Source organism: Protopterus annectens, chromosome 14.part0 (genome assembly GCF_019279795.1).
Source record: "Protopterus annectens isolate FY-2018-M chromosome 14.part0, PAN1.0, whole genome shotgun sequence".
NCBI lineage: Eukaryota > Metazoa > Chordata > Ceratodontiformes > Protopteridae > Protopterus > Protopterus annectens.
In genome coordinates, this window is record NC_056748.1 from 475,795,884 (window position 1) to 475,814,991 (window position 19,108).

The window sequence follows — 19,108 nt, forward strand, 5'->3', positions numbered from 1 at the left end:
TTTCTTTTGTTGCTTCTGTAGGATCAGATTATCCATGGATGTAGCTTCATTCACCTCTGCTAAATGTTCTTTTAATTAAATGCACCCTCGTTATGGTTTCCAGTTACTTAAAGATTTTTTTTTTACGATTCTTTGCTCCAAATAGTAGATGTTATTTTAAACTAAGCACTGTGGAGGGACTCCTGACATCACATATGCCTTTGTATGATTCACTGACTGAAAGGCAATAGTGATGCTGTCATTATGCACACTTTCCCTAACCTTCACTTTTACAAAAGACATCTGTACAGTAACACACACAGATGTCTTTTGTGCCTCCTGCCATACCTCTCCTCTGTCTAGAATTTCACACGATCTCTGGATTTTTGTATCATATTTGTGGTCTCTTCTTTGTAAAAATGTGCAGTTGTCTGCCAAAATTTTAAGGAATGCAGTAACAAAATAATGACATTTGATTTTCAGGCTTTGTATACTTCATGCAATGCATGTTGTTCTAGCAACTTTCTAACCTTATAAGACAAGAGCAATATTTCAATTATGTCCCTGATCTTGGGTCTTTGTCCAGAATTGTTTAACAAAGAAATTAAGAGGTATGCCTCCCACTGCAAAAAAAAAAAAAAAACAAAAGGTATTATTCACAAGTTCAGTTCTAAACACAGAATGTAGGTCTTAACTTACTAATGTTAAGATTTTTTTTCTGCTAAAAACAATAAAAGTGTCTGCATTTCGATTCCCCTACTTAGTTTGTAAGTGGACCTGCGGAACAGCTCAACCTGCTGCTCCTTTGTTGTAAGGTACAGAACTGCACCTCATGTTTTTGAAGCTTTGTGGAAAAAAATACCAGTTAGGTTGCTTTTTGTCTGCCTCAATGAGAAGAAATAAAAACTCTTTCTGGGTTCATAGCCTTGCATTGCAACTCTTCAGGTTTGTAGCCTTGCTGGAGCCTGGGGGTCTGAAATCTAGTAGTATAAATGACCAGGTATGTCGTGATTGGTGATTAGTAGTCAAAAATCTGTGTTTCTTAACTGGCTGTAGAAGTAGCATATATATGGATTTTTTTTATTACATCAATACTGACTGTGGTGCTGCGGTAGCGTTGTCGCCTCACAGTATGACGTTGTCCTGTTAGATTCTCAGCTAGAGCGTCTTCTGTGTGGATACATGCGTGAATGGGCGTACCTTTGTTGAAGGTTGTGCATCAGAGCTGGCAACTCGGCACATAAAAATCTACTGCCAATCATTAGCGGACCGGAGTTCCGCTGTGGCGACCCCTAACCGGGAAAAGCCGAAAGACACAACAATCAATACTGACTGGTGCTGACAGGGTCTGGGGCCATATGTCTATTCTTCAGTTTGGGTTTAAAAGTTGGCATCCCACAATTCCATTTGGAGTGGGTGGGGTTACATCATTATGTATGCAAATTTTATGTTAACCAGCATACAGATTTGTACCTATTTTTGTGGGCCTTTGTCCAGATTTTTGAGGTTTCCAGGTTGAGAGGTATGATGGTAAGTACTCTGACAGAATGAGACACTATCAATCTATGATTTCTGGTGCTGAAGAATCGGCAAAGTGGCAGAAGCCTGACAGACAAACACATTTTCTGGAGTTTTTCTTTTAATTTTAGGAAAGGAGGAGCAAGATGCTCCTTAAACTAATGTAAAAGAGGTAACTAATTCTGTTTAGGCTTTGTGATAGAAAGTCCTGAACCTGATCACCACACTTGGAGGTATGAGCATACAAGGAATGTTCAAAGTAAACTGATGTAGAACAACTTTTTTGTAGCATTTTGTGCTGGCTTTATTAAAGTTTCTACAAAAATTGCTCCTATACTAATTACATGACTTGTCTAAACAGTAAAAACACTGACTGTACAAATCGGTGGACAGAACTAGTCTGCTGAAGGCAAACTTATCAAAGACTGCCGAGACAGTGCAAGGATTAAAAGCAGGGCCTAGGTCAAAAATTTCCACGCACGACCCCCACCCTTCCCATGACTTCAGACTGAAACTTGTCAGAGAAAGGGAATTCTACACAAGAAAGGGTGAGAAAAAGACAGAATAAAAGTAAGTACTACTTTTATTCAGCGTCTCTGACAAAAATGACAAAGTCAAAAAAAAAAAAAAACAAGACTACAGCTATTTTCTTCTACTGAATCAGTGTGGTAATGAAAATCTTGACAGATTAGCATCCATTATGCATGATAAGAAGAAAGAGTTTTCCAAGCAGCATGGGAAGACTATCTGCCAAGTGGTCCCAATGCTTATCAGGCCTACTGGTCAAAGGATAGAACTCCTTTTGTTCTGCTTAATAAGGTTTTGTACTGGAATGCAAGCTAAGCCTAATTTTTTATAACTATTCTCAACTTACTTTCTGTGTCATTCTTTGTTTTTCTGTTCCATTCTTTTTTTTACTTCTCCCATTTATGGGAGAGAAGTCTTCACTTTCCCCAATGTGGAGAAACTTAACACTCAACTTACTAGTGTCATAACTGAAAAGTTAAGATTACAATTAAGCTACCGAAAATGGCATTAACATATGGGCTCAAATCTTACACAAAAAAGCCTACTGATCTTGTTTACAAATTCTCCACACTGGTGAACACAAGAAGCCTTAATAAAACACATTGTAAAATGTAGTTCAAAATCTCTTAAAAATAAGAAATCATGTGAAGGAATTCAGATGGATACCATTTCACAACAAATAAAATCACAAGACACAGTCAGCAGATTTAAAATATTTTCCACTACAAGAAACTGCTTGCTCTTTTTACACAGTAATTACACTGTAATGGCTATAACATAAATTTCTTGATTGTCTTAATAGTATAAAGCAAATGAAGTTTTAACAATTTCTTTTCTGAAAATAAAATGCATATGGGATACGTTTAGCAGAGATGGAGGATGGGAACCAGCCACCTCCATAAAACCTAATACCTCCCCCTATTCTTTGCAGCCCAATGCACTGTCTCAAAAAGACAGTAAAAAAGCAGTGTAGGAAAAATCATAGTCTGATCTAAAAAAAAAAAAAAAGAAAAAAAAAACACTACCTTGACTGAAATTCAAAGATAAAGTCACGAAACAGTGCAAAAACATCAGCAAAAACAGTGCAAATAAATGCCTATCGATTACAATCAAGTTTGTTTTCCTCTCAGGGCAAATGGCTGATTTTCCAAATAGTCGCTGCAAACGTATTTATTGCTATATAATCTTATATGCATTTTACTGTACTGCCAGAGGACACTGTAGGACTTGCGCATATTCTTGTATGGGACAAAAAGACATCACATAGGACCTCTGTAGGACAAGGACTCAAGTAGTATAGATGAGTTCACTCTTACCATTGTCCAGTTAATCCAAAGAATTTACTACCAATTCTAGCAGTTGTCATCCAGCTTTAAAAGAGGTCAAGATGCATAGCAGCATAACAAGTGTGTACTGGAGATAACTACACAATATTAGTACATACCGTCAAACATGTTGGGCTGAACATTATTAGCATAAACAAAAGAACAGGATGGTAGACAATAAGCCGCAGCTCCAATTTACTGGTAATCAGGGCCCTGAAGGAAAATTCTGTTTGGAAAGGGCATAACCATCACTTTCCAAATGAACCCAACAAAGAAACCAAGTTTTACTTGAATTTGGGCGGGTTTGGGGGGACCACAAATGACGGCTATAAACATTTAGAAATGTATGTTTAGCTGATTTAAAGGAAATAATATCCAATCAGGATGCATGGACAAATGTGTAAAACTTACCACAGCATCCATGAAAAGTAGCAACCTGGATGAAAGAGACAAAAAGAGGTGCACAACAAGACAAGTCCTACACACATATCTAGGATGCATGGATTACTTGTAGCTAATTACTTAAGTATGGTGGCCGCTTAGCAAACCCAGGAGCTCTAGGTTTTGTTCCAGTTTTTTTTTTTTTTAAACTCCTCAGACGTTACACGTTTTTCCAAGCACAGTTTGCTCTAAGATGGTATATGAAAGACAATGAAACCATTTCAGCAAATAAATATGGAGCCCAACATAAAGCCCCCCCCAAGAGAGTCAATCACTACCTTTTCATTGAAAGGAATTTATAATAAAGTGATTGATTAATGCAAGTCAAGTCTCGCAAACATCTTATTGTGGGAAATTAATGCAAGATTGACAAAGCTCTCTAGCACACATCCTTGAGCTTGAACCAAAGTCACTGTCTTCATACAAAGGCAAGATCCCTTTAATCTGCAGGAACTAGAGAGCCACTGAAAACTAAGTCAGCAATGAATTGTCAGACATCACCTAGTCTATCATTAACTAGATCTGCACTACTTGTATAAATTAATTTGCATCACCGAAAGGAGAAAGGCACTGAATACAACATGAGAGTCAACAGAAAAGTTTAAAGGACATTATTTGCAGTACTCTGCACTTAGGATCTTCCTTGAGATGAAAGGTTACAAAATCTCAAATGATGCATAGTTGTGCAATATTCTATATCATCTGAAAGTCTTAGCTGGGGGATGATGGTTGATTTATGATCACCTGAATCACAAAATCTTTCTGGATTTTTGTTTCCTGTAATCTTATTTTGTCAGTGAGTAGCTTCCCAGAAAAGAACCAGCGCTGCCAAGCTGGTTCAAGTCCTTCTTCAGCAAAAAGCTGTTTCTTTAGCTGGCCAATGGTATCAGCCATGCTTACAGTCAGCTTCACGTCCTTTCCAGTGGAGAGACGCACTTTGAGCTGAAATTCCCGTTTAACATTCGAAGGAAGTTCTGGAGCATCTGTACCATCATCATCACAATTCTCTGTAATAAGGTTTACCGGAGGTGCAAGACAGTAGACCGGCAGCTGGTAACGGTTCCCCAATTCATCATAGCATTCTGTTAATGAACCTAGAAAAATGTGATAAATATACATATACTTAAATTAGAAACGCATCCTTTAAAAAAATGCAAAGCCTTTGAATAAGTCATGTTTTCAGATCATGTACACATTAATGAGAACTGTAAATGCTGTTTAAATAAAATGTTCTCTTCCACACATTTTTTGGCATTCACTCAGATCAATATACAGCATTTTCCTGTTTTCACTTTCTTACTACTACTTTTTTTTTTCAGTCCTTACTGAGAAGCAAATGCAAGGTAGTCCTCCATACCCAAAAAGTCAATATATTATTTGTTCAGTTTTCTCATTTCACTACCCTAAGACGAAATTAAATCTTATCTCATAAAACTGTTAAAGCATTTTTCTTTTGAAAGTCCTCATCAGCCAAACACATCCAGTAAAACAGATGTTGCATGCATTCACAAATACTGCAGTAAGAAAAGCCACTACCTAATGAATATTTGTCAGCTGACTGAACAATGCCATTACCCATACACTCTCTTTTTTTCTGCTGGTTGAAGGTATTTCTTTATTAACACCTCTATTAATCACCTCTTAAGACATGCAAACACACATTAATATATAAGAGAACAAAAGTACAGTTTTGTACCTACCATAAATGTAGATGTCCGATAGATATGCAACTGCAGTCATAACATATGGGTTGTCCTGCCTCAGGCAGCCCTCGGTCGGCCGGATTCCAAAGTCTGGGTCCGACGTCGGCTGATGTCGCATTTCTCTCCGACGTCAGAGCGGCTGGAGTACATAAGCATCAGCCGACGCCATCTTCTTCAGTGTTTCTTGCCCCAGATGCCAGGTGCCCTCCAAGGAAGGCTGTAATCAAATTGGAAGATAAAAACAGATTTCCAGACAAATAAATAAGCAATAAACAGATACACCATAACAGATATCCCCAGCTAAGAATAACAGGGAGAGGAGTGGACCCAAGGCATAGAGGGGAAGGAGGGAGGGAAAACCCGACTGCAGTTGCATATCTATCGGACATCTACATTTATGGTAGGTACAAAACTGTACTATGTCCTTCAAGAATGCAACTGCAGTCATAACATATGGGTTGAATACCATAGCTTAGCTGGGGGAGGAGGAATGCTCTAAGAAAGTGATGGTGTGGCTATCAATCCCTGCAGGACTGCTGAAGCAAAGCCTGCTCTGGATCTGGAATATAAAGGAGGTTGTAGTGTTTGGAAAATGTATGCACGGAGCTCCATGTAGCAGCTTCTAGAATGTCCTTTGTAGGCACCCCTCTCAAGAATGCTGTAGAGGTGGCTGTAGCTCTGGTGGAGTGTGGTCTGACATTGGCTGGCACACTCTTTCCATGGAAGGAATAACAGAATCTGATGCAACGTCCAATCCATTTTGAAATTGTCTGTTTGGAAATTGCTTTTCCTTGTACTCCAGGGGCGTAAGCTACAAAAAGCTGATCAGACTTCCTACTGGTCTTGGTTCTGTCCAGGTAGTAGCGAAGTTGTCTGTGAATGTCCAAGGTATGCAACAGTCTCTCCCCTTTGTTCTCAGGATTGGAAAAGAAAGTAGGCAGATGAATTGCTTGATTTAAAGAAACCCTAGATACCACTTTTGGCAGAAAGGTAGGGTTGGTTCGTAAGGAGACTCTGTCTCTGTGAAAGGTTATGAACGGTGGTATTGCCATTAGGGCCTGTAATTCCAAAACCCTTCTTGCTGAGGTAATGGCCAACAGGAAAGCTGTCTTCCAGGAAAGAAATTGTAAGTCCACAGAAGCTGCTGGCTCAAAGGGAGGTAGAGTCAATTTTTCTAGGACAAAGTTGAGGTCCCAAGCTGGTACTGGTGCCTTTCTTGGGGGCTTTATATTCTTGATTCCTCTAAGAAATTGCCTTAACAAGGGATGTGAAAACACAGGAGGATCAGTGTTGTATCTAGCTGAGATAGCTGAAGCATGTATTTTTATGGAAGAGAATGAGAGTCCATTATGTAGCATATCTGCCAAATATTCCAGGATGAGTGGAATGCTCAAAAGTGATGCATCATGACCTTTGCTGGTATTCCAAATGCTGAATCTCTTCCATTTGGCTGAATAAACCTTTCTGGTGGATGGTCTGCGGGCTTTTGTTACTATCTGCTTAACTTCCTTGGAGAGAGGTAGATTGAGGTTATTTATGGGATCTCCCAAGCTGTTAGCTGTAGCGTCTGGATGTTGGGATGAACTGTCCTGAAGTTGTGTTGAGTCAGATGTTGGGGCCATTGGGGAAGGGCCCACTTTTTGTTGTGACACATGCTCCGTAGTAGTGGGTACCAGTGTTGTCTTGGCCAGTCTGGAGCTATTAGGATCCCCTTGGGTTGCTCTGCTTTGATCTTTACTGTGGTCATCAGTGGCAGAGGTGGAAATGCATAGATTTTTAGAGATCTCCAGTTGAATGAGAGAGCATCTATCTTCCATGCTTGTGGATGATATGTCCTTGAACAGAACTTTTGTAGGTGATGATTGAGGTGGGAGGCAAATAGGTCTACTTCTGGCCTGCCCCATGTCGAGATGAATCGTGTAAAGATTTCTGGATGTAACCTCCATTCGTGGGGATCTAGGAAATTCCTGGTTAGACTGTCCGCCAGAACATTCTCTTTGCCTGGAACAAACTGGGATTGTAACTGTATGTTTAGGCTCAGTGATTTTTCCCAAAGATTCATTGTCAATCTGCAAAGGGGGTAAGAATGAGTTCCCCCCCTGCTTGTTTATGTACCACATCACAGTGGTGTTGTCTGTCCGTATTAGCAGGTGGCCTTGTTGAAGTTGTTGTCCAAAGGCCTCTATGGCATGCATTACTGCTAGCATTTCTTTTTGGTTGATATGCAGATGTGTTTCCTTTGGAGACCATTGTCCTTGAATACATCTTCCCTCCATGTGCGACCCCATCCAAGGTCTGAGGCGTCTGTGGTCATGGTCTGAGTTATCTGAGGTTTTTTGAATGACATACCTTTGTTTGACTGGCTTGCTGAGGCCCACCATAGAAATTCCTTTTGAAGACATGGAATGAGCGGAATGGTTGCCTCTAGGTTGTTGCTGTGTTGAGACCATAAGCTTTTTAGGTACCATTGAAGCTTTCTCATGTGTAGTCTTGCTAGTGGAACCAGGAGAATGCAGGATGCCATGTAACCCAGGGCCTGTAGGAATCGCCCTGCAGTCATCTGGGTGAGCTTTGCTAAACTTTTGAAGTAATGAGTTAACTTCTTTTGCTTGTCTTCTGTCAGGTAAGCCATTTGAGAGGCTGTGTCTAGTTTGGCTCCTAAGAAGGTTATTTGCTGGGATGGCTGAAGTCTTGACTTTTGAAAGTTGACTGTGTTTCCCAGAGCCTGTAGCAACTGTATGACATAATTTAAGTTTTTTGTCAAAATTAGTTTGTCGTCCGCTTGTACAAGGCAGTCGTCCAGGTACGGGTAAATTTGAATCCCCTGGAGCCTGCAATGAGCAATTACTGAAGCCAGGCATTTCGTGAATACTCTGGGCGCAGTAGATAAGCCAAATGGCAATGCTGAGAATTGATAATGCTCTGGCCCTGCAAGAAATCTGAGGTATCTTCTGCAGCTGTGTCTGATAGGGACATGCAGGTATGCCTCCTTGAGGTCCAGAGTAATCAGCCAAGAACCCTTGCCCAGCATGGGAAGGAGTTGCTGTAGAGTCAGCATTTTGAACTTTGGTACTATGATAAAAGTGTTTAAAGCGGACAAGTCCAGTATTGGTCTCCACTGAGTTTCTTTTCTTGGAACAAGGAACAGTCTTGAGTAAAACCCCTGACCTTGTTCTGGAACTTTTTCTATTGCATTGATCTGAGCAAGCAGAGAGATTTGCTTGATAGCCTCTGCCCTCTGATGTTGTGGAAGGTTTGGCATGCCTTGTTTTCTTGGCAAGGTATGAAAATGGAACCTGTAACCATGGTCTATAATGTCCAAAATCCATTTGTCCTTTGTCAGTTTGTGCCAATTGTTTGAAAACAGAGATAATTTTCCGCCCAAGGGAGCTTCTGCTTGCTCCTTGGTCAGCGGAACTAGAGGAAAGTCATTGAGATTGTCCCTGTGGGGCAGGAGAAACCCCTGTGTCACTTCTTTGGTTTGCTGGCTGCCATTGTCGTCCCCTGTAGGATCCTCTGTATTGTCCTCTTCCTCGGGCACGCCTGTTTTTGCCCCTTTGAAATCTTTCAGGATTAGGAAAGGACCAGTTTTTAGAAGGCCAATTCCTGCTGAATCTGGGTGGCTGAACCTGGAGGAAATCTTTGACTGTCTGAACTGACTTGGCTTTTTCCTCAATGGACTTTAACACATCTTTAGCATTAGCACCAAAAAGCTTGTTCTTTTCCAAAGGTGCATCAAGAAGTTTTGCCTTAACATGATCTGGCAAAGGTTGTTCTTTTAACCATGCATGTCTACAAATGACCGTCCCAGTCATAGCTGCCCTACATGAAGCTTCCAATGCATCATATCCACACTGTACAAAGTGATTGCTAACTTGCTGAGAATTGTGCACAGCCTCCTGCAAAGACTTCCTATCTAAAGGTTCAAGAGAGGCCAAAGTTTTCTGTAAATCATCTAACAGGAAATCCTGATATTGAAACATATGAAAGAGACAATTGAGAGCTCTCATAGATAAAGTAGTGGAGGTGTAAACCTTCTTCCCCCATCTCTCTAAGGACCTTGCTTCCCTGTCGGAAGGCAAAGGATTTTTGGAGGTGGTAGCTGAAACCCCTTTAGGCCCCTGAGAAATTGTTTCTAAATCAACAGCATGGGCCCTAAACAAATGAGAATGGGTTTCTGGGACCCTATAGTATCTGTCAGGCTTGACAGGAGCAGGAGGAAGAGTATCAGGGATAACACTGGAGTCAGAGTATAAATCATCCAAAACATCAAGCACAGGAGGTATAGCTAAGGGTCTGTGTTGGGGCTTTTTAAGGAAGGTTCGAAGGCGCTTTCTGGAATCAGAATATTCCTGGCCTTGCCACTTAAAATGTTCCCTCATGGAATGCAGAACTTCCCCAAAAGAAATATCCTCAGGAGGAGAGGCCAAGGGGATGGAGTTCTCTGCATCTGAATCCTCGTAGGTCTGGAAGGGCTCTTCCTGGCTTTCGGAGTGAACAGAGTCCTCAGAATCTTCATCTGAAGGAAGAGGGTCAGAGGGTTCAACCCTGGGCCTCTTATCAGGAGGAGGCTGGGATCCTCTCTCAGGATGGGCCTGGGAACCTCTGATCATGGAAATTAAATCAGCGGCCATAGCCATGATTTGAGTTTCAGGAGTAGGCTGAGGTAAGGTTTTAGCAGTAAGGTGCTTGGACTTGCTGGCTGCCTTAGCACGTGTGTAGGCCTTGATAGACATGGACATGGGAGGCCTAGCAGCTCCACGTGCAGAAGTGACCTTATCAACAGCAATGGTCTCGGGCATTTCCTCAGTTTCAGTATCCAGGGGAAAGTCAATAACTGGTGTGGGAGTGGCCTCCGGTATCGGAGTTATCTGTAATGTGGTGTCTTCGGTTCGGAGCGGTGGAATAACCGCCTCAGAGAGAACCGGAGCACTCGCGGTTGGTTTTGGCGTTGAAGATGTGGGCCGAGAATGTCGGTCCCGGTCTTTCCGTTTCTTAGGAGTCTGCGTTGTCGGTTGTTCCGACGGCATTGTATAACCAAATTTTTCGCCAAAAAAGTCTTCAGCGAACTCCGCCCGGCGCCTGAGAGTGCGCTTGTTGAAGCGAGCACAGGCGGCACAGACCGAGACGTCGTGGTCTGGGCCAAGGCAAGGGAGGCAGTAAGAGTGGAAATCCTTATGAGGTATTTGTTTACCACAAGACAAACAATTATTTACTTTTTCAGTAAATTCTGACATCGGCTGAGGCAAGAAAAGGTCCCCAACGGGGTACTTAGCTTTTTTGATGACTTCGGTTTCGAAGAATACAGGAGCTGACCGACCGGCACTTGCGAACTGCTTCTGCTTGCACCGCGGCAAGAAAGACTGAAGAAGATGGCGTCGGCTGATGCTTATGTACTCCAGCCGCTCTGACGTCGGAGAGAAATGCGACATTAGCCGACGTCGGACCCAGACTTTGGAATCTGGCCGACCGAGGGCTGCCTGAGGCAGGACAACCCATATGTTATGACTGCAGTTGCATCCTTGAAGGACATCCACATTAACATGTTTCCAGTTATTTACATTATACATTGCCTCTTCTTTTTCATAACTATCATCAGATGTCCAACAACAAATAAATTGATCAATTTCTGTCTTCCCTTAAACCTCTCTCCTAGTCCTGAGCATTATTCTGTATGTATTGTTTACACAATTTACATTTATAGGCAATTTGCCCCTTCCCTTTTCTAAGGATACAACTTCCAGTTCTTTTCTCTCTGTAACAATATTTAATACTTCAAATACAGTTGGTTTAGCCTTTGACTTCAGTTTTCCAGTAACTTTTTTTTGGCAGCCACCAGAATTAAACTAAACACGGCCTTATTTTGTCTAGTAAATTCAGATCCTGTGGCCCAGCTCAAAGCAATCATTTCTTTAGTTACACCCATTTACTCATCTAATATTTCTGACAAAGTACTCTGTAAGAAATTTTTTAAAATCTGTCAACTAATTACACTGCCAAAATATATGTTCTTTCTTCCCTATCACACCTCCCACATTTGCAATCTACCAGAGGAAAATTATTTGAAGTGCACTTAGGATACAAAACTACCTGTGCAAACAGCTCCAAACAAAAATCCTAAACCTTGTGGACTTGGATGCATACTTGAGAGCCACTAATGTCCTCCCGCCTACTGTTCCTTTGTAAACTGTTTATCCAATCTCCCCTCCCAATCTTTTCTAACCTCCTCTGATGGATTCTTCTAGTTATCATGCAAATGATGGATTCTTATCATGCAATAACCTAAAAAGGGGATAATTAGTAGGATATAGAACAGCAACTTCTATTCTAGATTCATATAAAAGTTCTACCAGGCGAGTCTTTTGCTTAGCATTCCTTATCCCTTTCTCTTTGCCTATACTCTGACATCAATTCCTGGAACAGAAGGCACCCTCTATCATGTAGTCCAAATGTCTTCATGGCCTCATCCCATTCTATTGCCTTTCCCTCTAGTTATTTGCTTTTAATACCTTGGTTCCTTAACCAATTTTCTCCAGTAAATTCCAGTCGCCTATTGCCTATTTTCTGTACCTCTACTTGCAGTCACGCCCATTGACAAAAATCTAATTTCTCCATTCTTATGTTGGCTTAGTACTTGGAATACTTTCTGCTACTTTATGAATATAATATTTTGCATGGATATTATTCTCCTCCATAAGGATCTGCATCCAAAATCCCAATCGCTCTATTTCTCGACTCTCCCCACCCCACTTCACCATCATCCCTTTCCACTTTGAATTATAACTTTCTGCTTGTGTTGCGTATATCAACCTTAACTGTGTAGCTCTAAAATATCCTTTAAATCAGATAATCCTAAACCAGCTTGTTCTATTGAAGGGATCAATGTATCCCATTAGACTCTTGCCCTATTCCCCCTCCCAAATAAATTCCTTCAACTCTATTACTGTCCACAACTTCTTCTCTAGTTTGTAAAAATATGCCTGACCTGTACATAAAACTAAAAGGACTAAAATACATTTTCATGCTTGTATCTTAATATCCATACAAAACAGCTTCATGTTTCTCAGTTTTTGTATTAGCTTTTATTTTGCCTTTTCCCATGCATCCTTAACTGCCATAACAGAAACCCATTAATGCATACTTCTAAATACTTCATCTTGTTGTGTCCCAATAAATATGGGCATTGCTGAACCAGTTCATACATGGGTATATTATTTACAGCTATAACTTTTGTTTTATCTTCATTAATTGCATATCCCAAAACAACATGAAACGGACTCAAAATATTCAACAACACTGAGATGTCCTCTTCTGGATTTATCAGGCACAAAATAATATCTGTAAATACAGTCTACTCTTAATGATTACCATACCAGTTAAATCCTTGACTTTCTGTATCCCTTATTTTCTTTGTCAATGGTTGTAAATATAAAGTAAAAAAAAAAAAAAAAAGGGGGGTAAAGAGGACACCCCTGTCTGGTTCTTCTGTTCCAACAACTTATTAGTGAGGAACCCTCCCACTTTGAATCTTGCCACAGATCCTTCATATATCCTCCTAACTAACTTTATTATTCCATCAGGGAATATAAATGCTTCCATTGCCCTACTCATAAAATCCCAGAGTTCTCAGTCAAATGGTCTCTCTGCATCAAGACCCATCAAAACAGCGGTATTTTCTTAGATCCTGCTTTCCTCTGGATCATCATTGTTCTATTAACGTTGTCAAATGCTTGCATCCCCTCCAAAAACCACATCAATCCATATCTATCAATTTTGGCAACATCTTTGCGATTCTTTTAGCTAGCATAGACATACACTTTATAATCATGGATTAAAATTGCTATGGGTTTATATGAAGCTGGGTCTGACGGGTCCTTACTGTCTTTAGGTACTACAGCCACCACAGCACTCTTCCAAAATGTTGGCGCTTCCCCTCCTTTTAAAATACTGTTAAACAAAACCTTTTAACTCATCACTTTCTTCCCTCCAATTTCCAAACTTCCACAGAAATACTGCACAAAGTTTTGACTGTTGCTACCAGCTCTGTAGTACACAGACAAATGGAGCTCTGACTTATTTAGGTAAGCTGGATTAAAGCAACAAGCCCAAGCACTAAAGAGGTTGGCTGGGGTGCTGTACGGGTAGCAAAACTGCAACCTCTCTCACCTGGGAGGGAGTGTGATGGCTTGCCATTTGCAATATGGGCATCACTTGGCAGTAGTAATCCAGCAGGTATCATGTTTGTGCATTAGACAACTGGGAGAAGCAATACTGCCTGGAGTACATGCACCTTCACTGCAAAGTAGGGGGCACAGAAGCAGGTCCATGTAAGGCCCAAAATTAATAGCTACTGCAAATCTACCCTGTGTTCCCTATCATCCTATGAAGACAAACCAGTACATGTATATGCAAAAAGAATAGAAGAAGAAAACATGGCTAGTGGAGAGGTGTGAAACAACAAGAAATGGTTAGAACATTGCTGGTGATGTATGGGTCCACATGAAGACAACTTAGGCTGGATCACCATATACTAGATGGAAATCTTACACAGGCAAAATTCTTGTCCCATAACAGATGTGCAGCACTTAAAACAAACAACCACTCTATTCTAGATCATGCACAGGCCTTGCAGTTTGTCATATGCTCACTTCTAAATCATGAAAACAAGTTTAGAATGGATCTCCATGGAGATGTCATTTGAAGGGGAGTGCTAGCTCCTAGTACCTCAGCCACAAGACAGCTTTTATTCTACTTATTATTAGACTTTGGAGTTCAGTCTGCTGGTGAATGCAAAACTGTTTTCAACCTTAGAATGTGATGCAACTGCTCCAGTCTTCATATTCCATATGAACCAACTTAAACTGCACATGTCATTTGTGGGAACTGCAATGCTATGGCACACATGCATCCTACAAGGCAATGGGCTACATTTCACAATATCAACTATTTAAAGCTCTTGTGCACAACTCTGAGACTGCATCAAGCAACAAACACAGAGAACCCTGATTCAACCCGGCTTACTCTATCATGCCTTGATGTTCTCAGCCTATCGTTTTCTTTAAAGTGAATATTCCTCTAAGACTGGGTGTGTTTCCTTTGTTTGCTACATTTCCTTGAGAACCATCTCTATATCTGCATAGCCTGGACAACTAGTGCTATGACTTCCTTTACAGTTCTAGCAATTCAGTTTCAGAAGCAGTCTTGTAAGAGACTGCTAACACCTACAAGTAGCTAATGACTTTCTAGTGCTGAGGAATCATTGGTTTTATTTGGGTCTTCTTTGATCTCTAAGAGGCAACTGACACTGTGAGTTATGAAGGTTTGCTAGCACATCTGGAATCCCACAATGGTTTTACCACCCTCAGATTGTACACCTCAGCATTTAGTGTTCTAACTGAGGGGTGCTTCAAGGTTAAAAATAAAAAAGTACAGTTTTGTACCTACCATAAATGTAGATGTCCGAGAGGTATGCATCTGCAGTCCTTACAAATGGGTTGTCCTGGCCTCAGGCAGCCCTTCGGTGGGCCGGATTCCAAAGTCTGGGTCTGGCCTCGGCTGATGTCGCACTTCACCCGACGTCATAGCTGCAGTTCATCGGGTATAAAGGCATCAGCCGACGCCATTTTCCTCAGTGTTTCTTGCCCCAGATGCCAGGTGCCCTCTAGGAAGGCTAAATTTGGATAAATGCAAATGTTTCCAAACAATAGAGAGCAAATAGAAATAAACATGTATATACATATATACAAACAAATACACCATAATAGATTCCCCCAGCTAGCTACAAGATGGGCAAATACCCTAGGAGTACCACAGAGGGAAGGAGGGTGTAATTGACTGCAGATGCATACCTCTCGGACATCTACATTTATGGTAGGTACAAAACTGTACTATGTCCTTCAAGGATGCATCTGCAGTCCTTACAAATGGGTAGAATACCATAGCCAAACTGAGGGAGGAGGCACTAAGAGTTTATGGTGTAGTTAAGATCCCTTGCAAAACAGCAGTGGCAAAACCTGCTCGGGATCTGGAGTATAAAGGCAGATTATAATGCTTGGCAAATGTATGCACGGAGCTCCAAGTAGCAGCCTCTAAAATGTCTTTGGTAGCCACTCCTCATAAGAAAGCTGTAGTAGTGGCTGTAGCCCTTGTGGAGTGAGGTCTGATGTTTTCTGGAGTTGCCTTTCCATGAAAAGAGTAACAAAATCTAATGCAATTTCCTATCCATTTTGAGATTGTTTGCTTTGAAATTGCTTTTCCTTCCATTCCTGTTGCATATGCTACCAGAAGCTGGTCAGTTTTTCTATAGTTCTTGGTTCTGTCCAGGTAGTAGCGCAATTGTCTGTGTACATCCAAGGTATGCAGCAATCTTTCCCCCCTGTTCTGTGGGTTGGGGAAGAATGTTGGTAGGTGTATTGCTTGGTTTAAAGATACTCTGGAGACCACTTTTGGCATAAAGGTAGGATTAGTTCTCATGGACACTCTATCCTGATGGAAGATAAGGAAGGGCTGTACTGCCATTAATGCCTGTAATTCAGAAACCCTTCTAGCTGAAGTGATTGCAAGCAGGAATGCAGTCTTCCAAGATAAGTACTGTAATTCTGCTGTTGCTGCTGGTTCAAAAGGGGGGGGAGTGTTAACTTCTCTAACACAAAGTTCAAGTCCCATGTAGGCAATGGTGGTTTCCTTGGTGGTTTTACATTTTTAATTCCTCTGAGAAACTGTCTGAGTAGAGGTTGAGAAAAGACTGGAGGATCCATGTTGTATTCTGCTGAAATTGCCATTGCATGAATCTTAATGGAGGAGTAAGACAGACCATTGTGGAAAAGCTCTGCTAAATATTCCAGGATGTTAGCTATGTTTGCCAATGATGCATCTACTCCTTTTGTTGCACTCCAAATGAGATATCTTTTCCATTTTGCTGAATAAGTTTTTCTAGTTGAGGGTCTACGAGCCTCCACGATAATGTCTTTAACCCTTTGAGATAAATCTGGGTTATTTTGTCTTATGCAATGTTCCAGGCAGCCAGCTGCAGTGTTTTCAGGTTTGGATGCAGGGTTTTGAAGTTGTTCTGTGTTAACAGTAAGGGAACTAGGGGCAGAGGCCATATTTGTTCCCGAGACATGCTCCTCAGTAATGGGTACCAATGCTGCCTCGGCCAGTCTGGAGCTATCAGGATGATCCTTGGATGGTCTTCTTTGATCTTCAATAGCACCCTGTGCATCAAAGGAAGAGGTGGGAATGCATATGCTGTCAGGTTTTTCCAACTGAAAGATAGGGAGTCCACCTTCCAAGCAAGTGGGTGGTATGCCCTCGTGCAGAATTTTTTCAATTGGTGGTTGTGTGGGGATGCGAATAAGTCTATTTCTGGTAGTCCCCATTTCCCTGTAATGGATTTGAAGATGTCTGGATGTAGCATCCATTCGTGGGCATCCGTGGTAGTTCTGCTTAGGATGTCTGCTAGTATATTTTCTTTTCCTGGTACAAATATTGCTTGTAACTGAATGTTGAAGCTCAGGGCCACATTCCAGAGGTCCATTGCCATCCGGCATAGAGGGTATGAATGTGTGCCTCCCTGTTTGTTGATGTACCACATAACTGTGGTGTTGTCCGTCCTTATCAGCAATTGACCCTGTCGAAGAAAAGTACAGTTTTGTACCTACCATAAATGTAGATGTCCGAACAGGATAGCATCTGCAGTCATAACAAATGGGTTGTCCTGTCGTCAGGCAGCCCTTCGGTCGGCCGGATTCCAAAGTCTGGGTCCGGCCGCTGATGTCGCACTTCACCCGACGTCATCTCTGCTGGTCTTCGGGTATAAAGGCATCAGCCGACGCCATTTTCCTCAGTGTTTCTTGCCCCAGATGCCAGTTGCCCTCTTGGAAAGCTAAATTTTGGATAAATGCCAATGTTTCCAAAAAAAATAGAAGGCAAACACAAAAAATAAGCATGTATGTACATATATACAAACAAATACATCATAAGAGACTCCCCCCCAGCTAGCTATTAGGAGGGTAAATACCCTAGGAGTACCACAGAGGGGAAGGAGGGTGGGTAATCCTGACTGCAGATGCTATCCTGTTCGGACATCTACATTTATGGTAGGTACAAAACTGTACTATGTCCTTCAAGGATGCATCTGCAGTCATAACAAATGGGTAGAATACCATAGCCAAACTAGGGGTGGAGGAAGAAAAAGTATGGTGTAGTTAGGATCCCTTGCAGTACAGCAGTGGCAAACCCTGCTCGGGATCTAGAGTATAGAGGTAAATTATAATGCTTGGCAAATGTATGCACGGAGGTCCAAGTAGCCGCCTCAATAATGTCCTTGGTTGCCACTCCTCGTAAGAAAGCTGTGGTAGTGGCTGTAGCCCTTGTAGAATGAGGTCTTATGTTCTGTGGAATTGGTTTTCCATGGTAGGAGTAACAGAATCTTATGCAATTTCCTATCCATTTGGAGATTGTCTATTTGGAAATTGCTTTTCCTTCCCTTCCTGTTGCATATGCTACTAAAAGCTGGTCAGTTTTTCTGTAACCTTTGGTTCTGTCCAGGTAGTAGCGTAATTGTCTATGTACATCCAAGGTATGCAGCAGTCTTTCCCCCCTGTTCTGTGGATTGGGAAAGAAGGTCGGTAGGTGGATTGCCTGGTTTAAAGACACTCTGGATACCACCTTAGGCATAAATGTAGGATTAGTTCTCATGGACACCCTATCTTGATGGAAGATTAGGAAGGGTTGTACTGCCATTAAGGCCTGTAGTTCCGAAACCCTCCTTGCTGAAGTAATTGCCAGTAGGAAAGCAGATGTCCTTCAAGGATGCATCTGCAGTCATAACAAATGGGTTGTCCTGTCGTCAGGCAGCCCTTCGGTCGGCCGGATTCCAAAGTCTGGGTCCGGCTTCGGCTGATGTCGCACTTCACCCGACGTCATCTCTGCTGGTCTTCGGGTATAAAGGCATCAGCCGATGCCATTTTCCTCAGTCTTTCTTGCCGCGTGGCACCCGAAGCAGAAGCTGTTCGCAAGTGCCGGTCGGTCAGATCCAGAGATTACTACTACCGAATACTACTTCGAAGACTTCTAAAAGCTAAGTACCCGTTGAGGACTCTTTCTTGCCTCAGCCGATGTCAGAAAGTCAATAACTGTTTAACTTGTGGGAAACAAATACCTCAAAGATTTCCACTCTTACTGCCTGCCTTGCTTAGGCCCAGACCACGACGTAGCAGCCTGTTCGCCTGTGCTTCCTTCAACCGAACGCTTAGGCGCCGGTCGGAGTTTGCTGAACAGTTTTTCGCTCAGTTTTTGCGATATTATGCCGCGGATCCTCCGACTACCCAAATTGTTAAAAACGCAAAGAAAAGACCGACACTGCGGTCCGGTTTCGCCGAAACCACGTTAAGCAAGCGAGTGTCTGTTTCGCCGAAACCGAGAAAGCCGGTCAATTTTCAGCCGAATCCATGACTACTACTGAGGCTCCTGCTACCTTAGTTGAATCGGCCTCAGAAGTTTTGCCTACTACTGTGGTTCCTAGTGATTTATCAGACACCATCCCTTTGGATGTCTCTTCCCCAGCACGTGGTGCTGCTAGGCCTCCTGCAGCCATGTCTATTAAGGCCTTTG

At 41.9% G+C, this 19,108-nt stretch overlaps 1 protein-coding gene across 1 annotated transcript in view; it reads right to left on the bottom strand.

Annotated features, from left to right (window-relative positions):
* Positions 1–2,726: 2,726 nt before the first annotated feature.
* UBTD1 (ubiquitin domain containing 1) overlaps positions 2,727–19,108 on the bottom strand; it is a 316,305-nt gene continuing 299,923 nt past the window's right edge. The window contains exon 3 of the mRNA XM_044056231.1: positions 2,727–4,885. Coding sequence (XP_043912166.1) covers positions 4,503–4,885 — 383 coding nt within the window. The 3' untranslated portion in view covers positions 2,727–4,502. The remainder of the gene's footprint in view (positions 4,886–19,108) is intronic.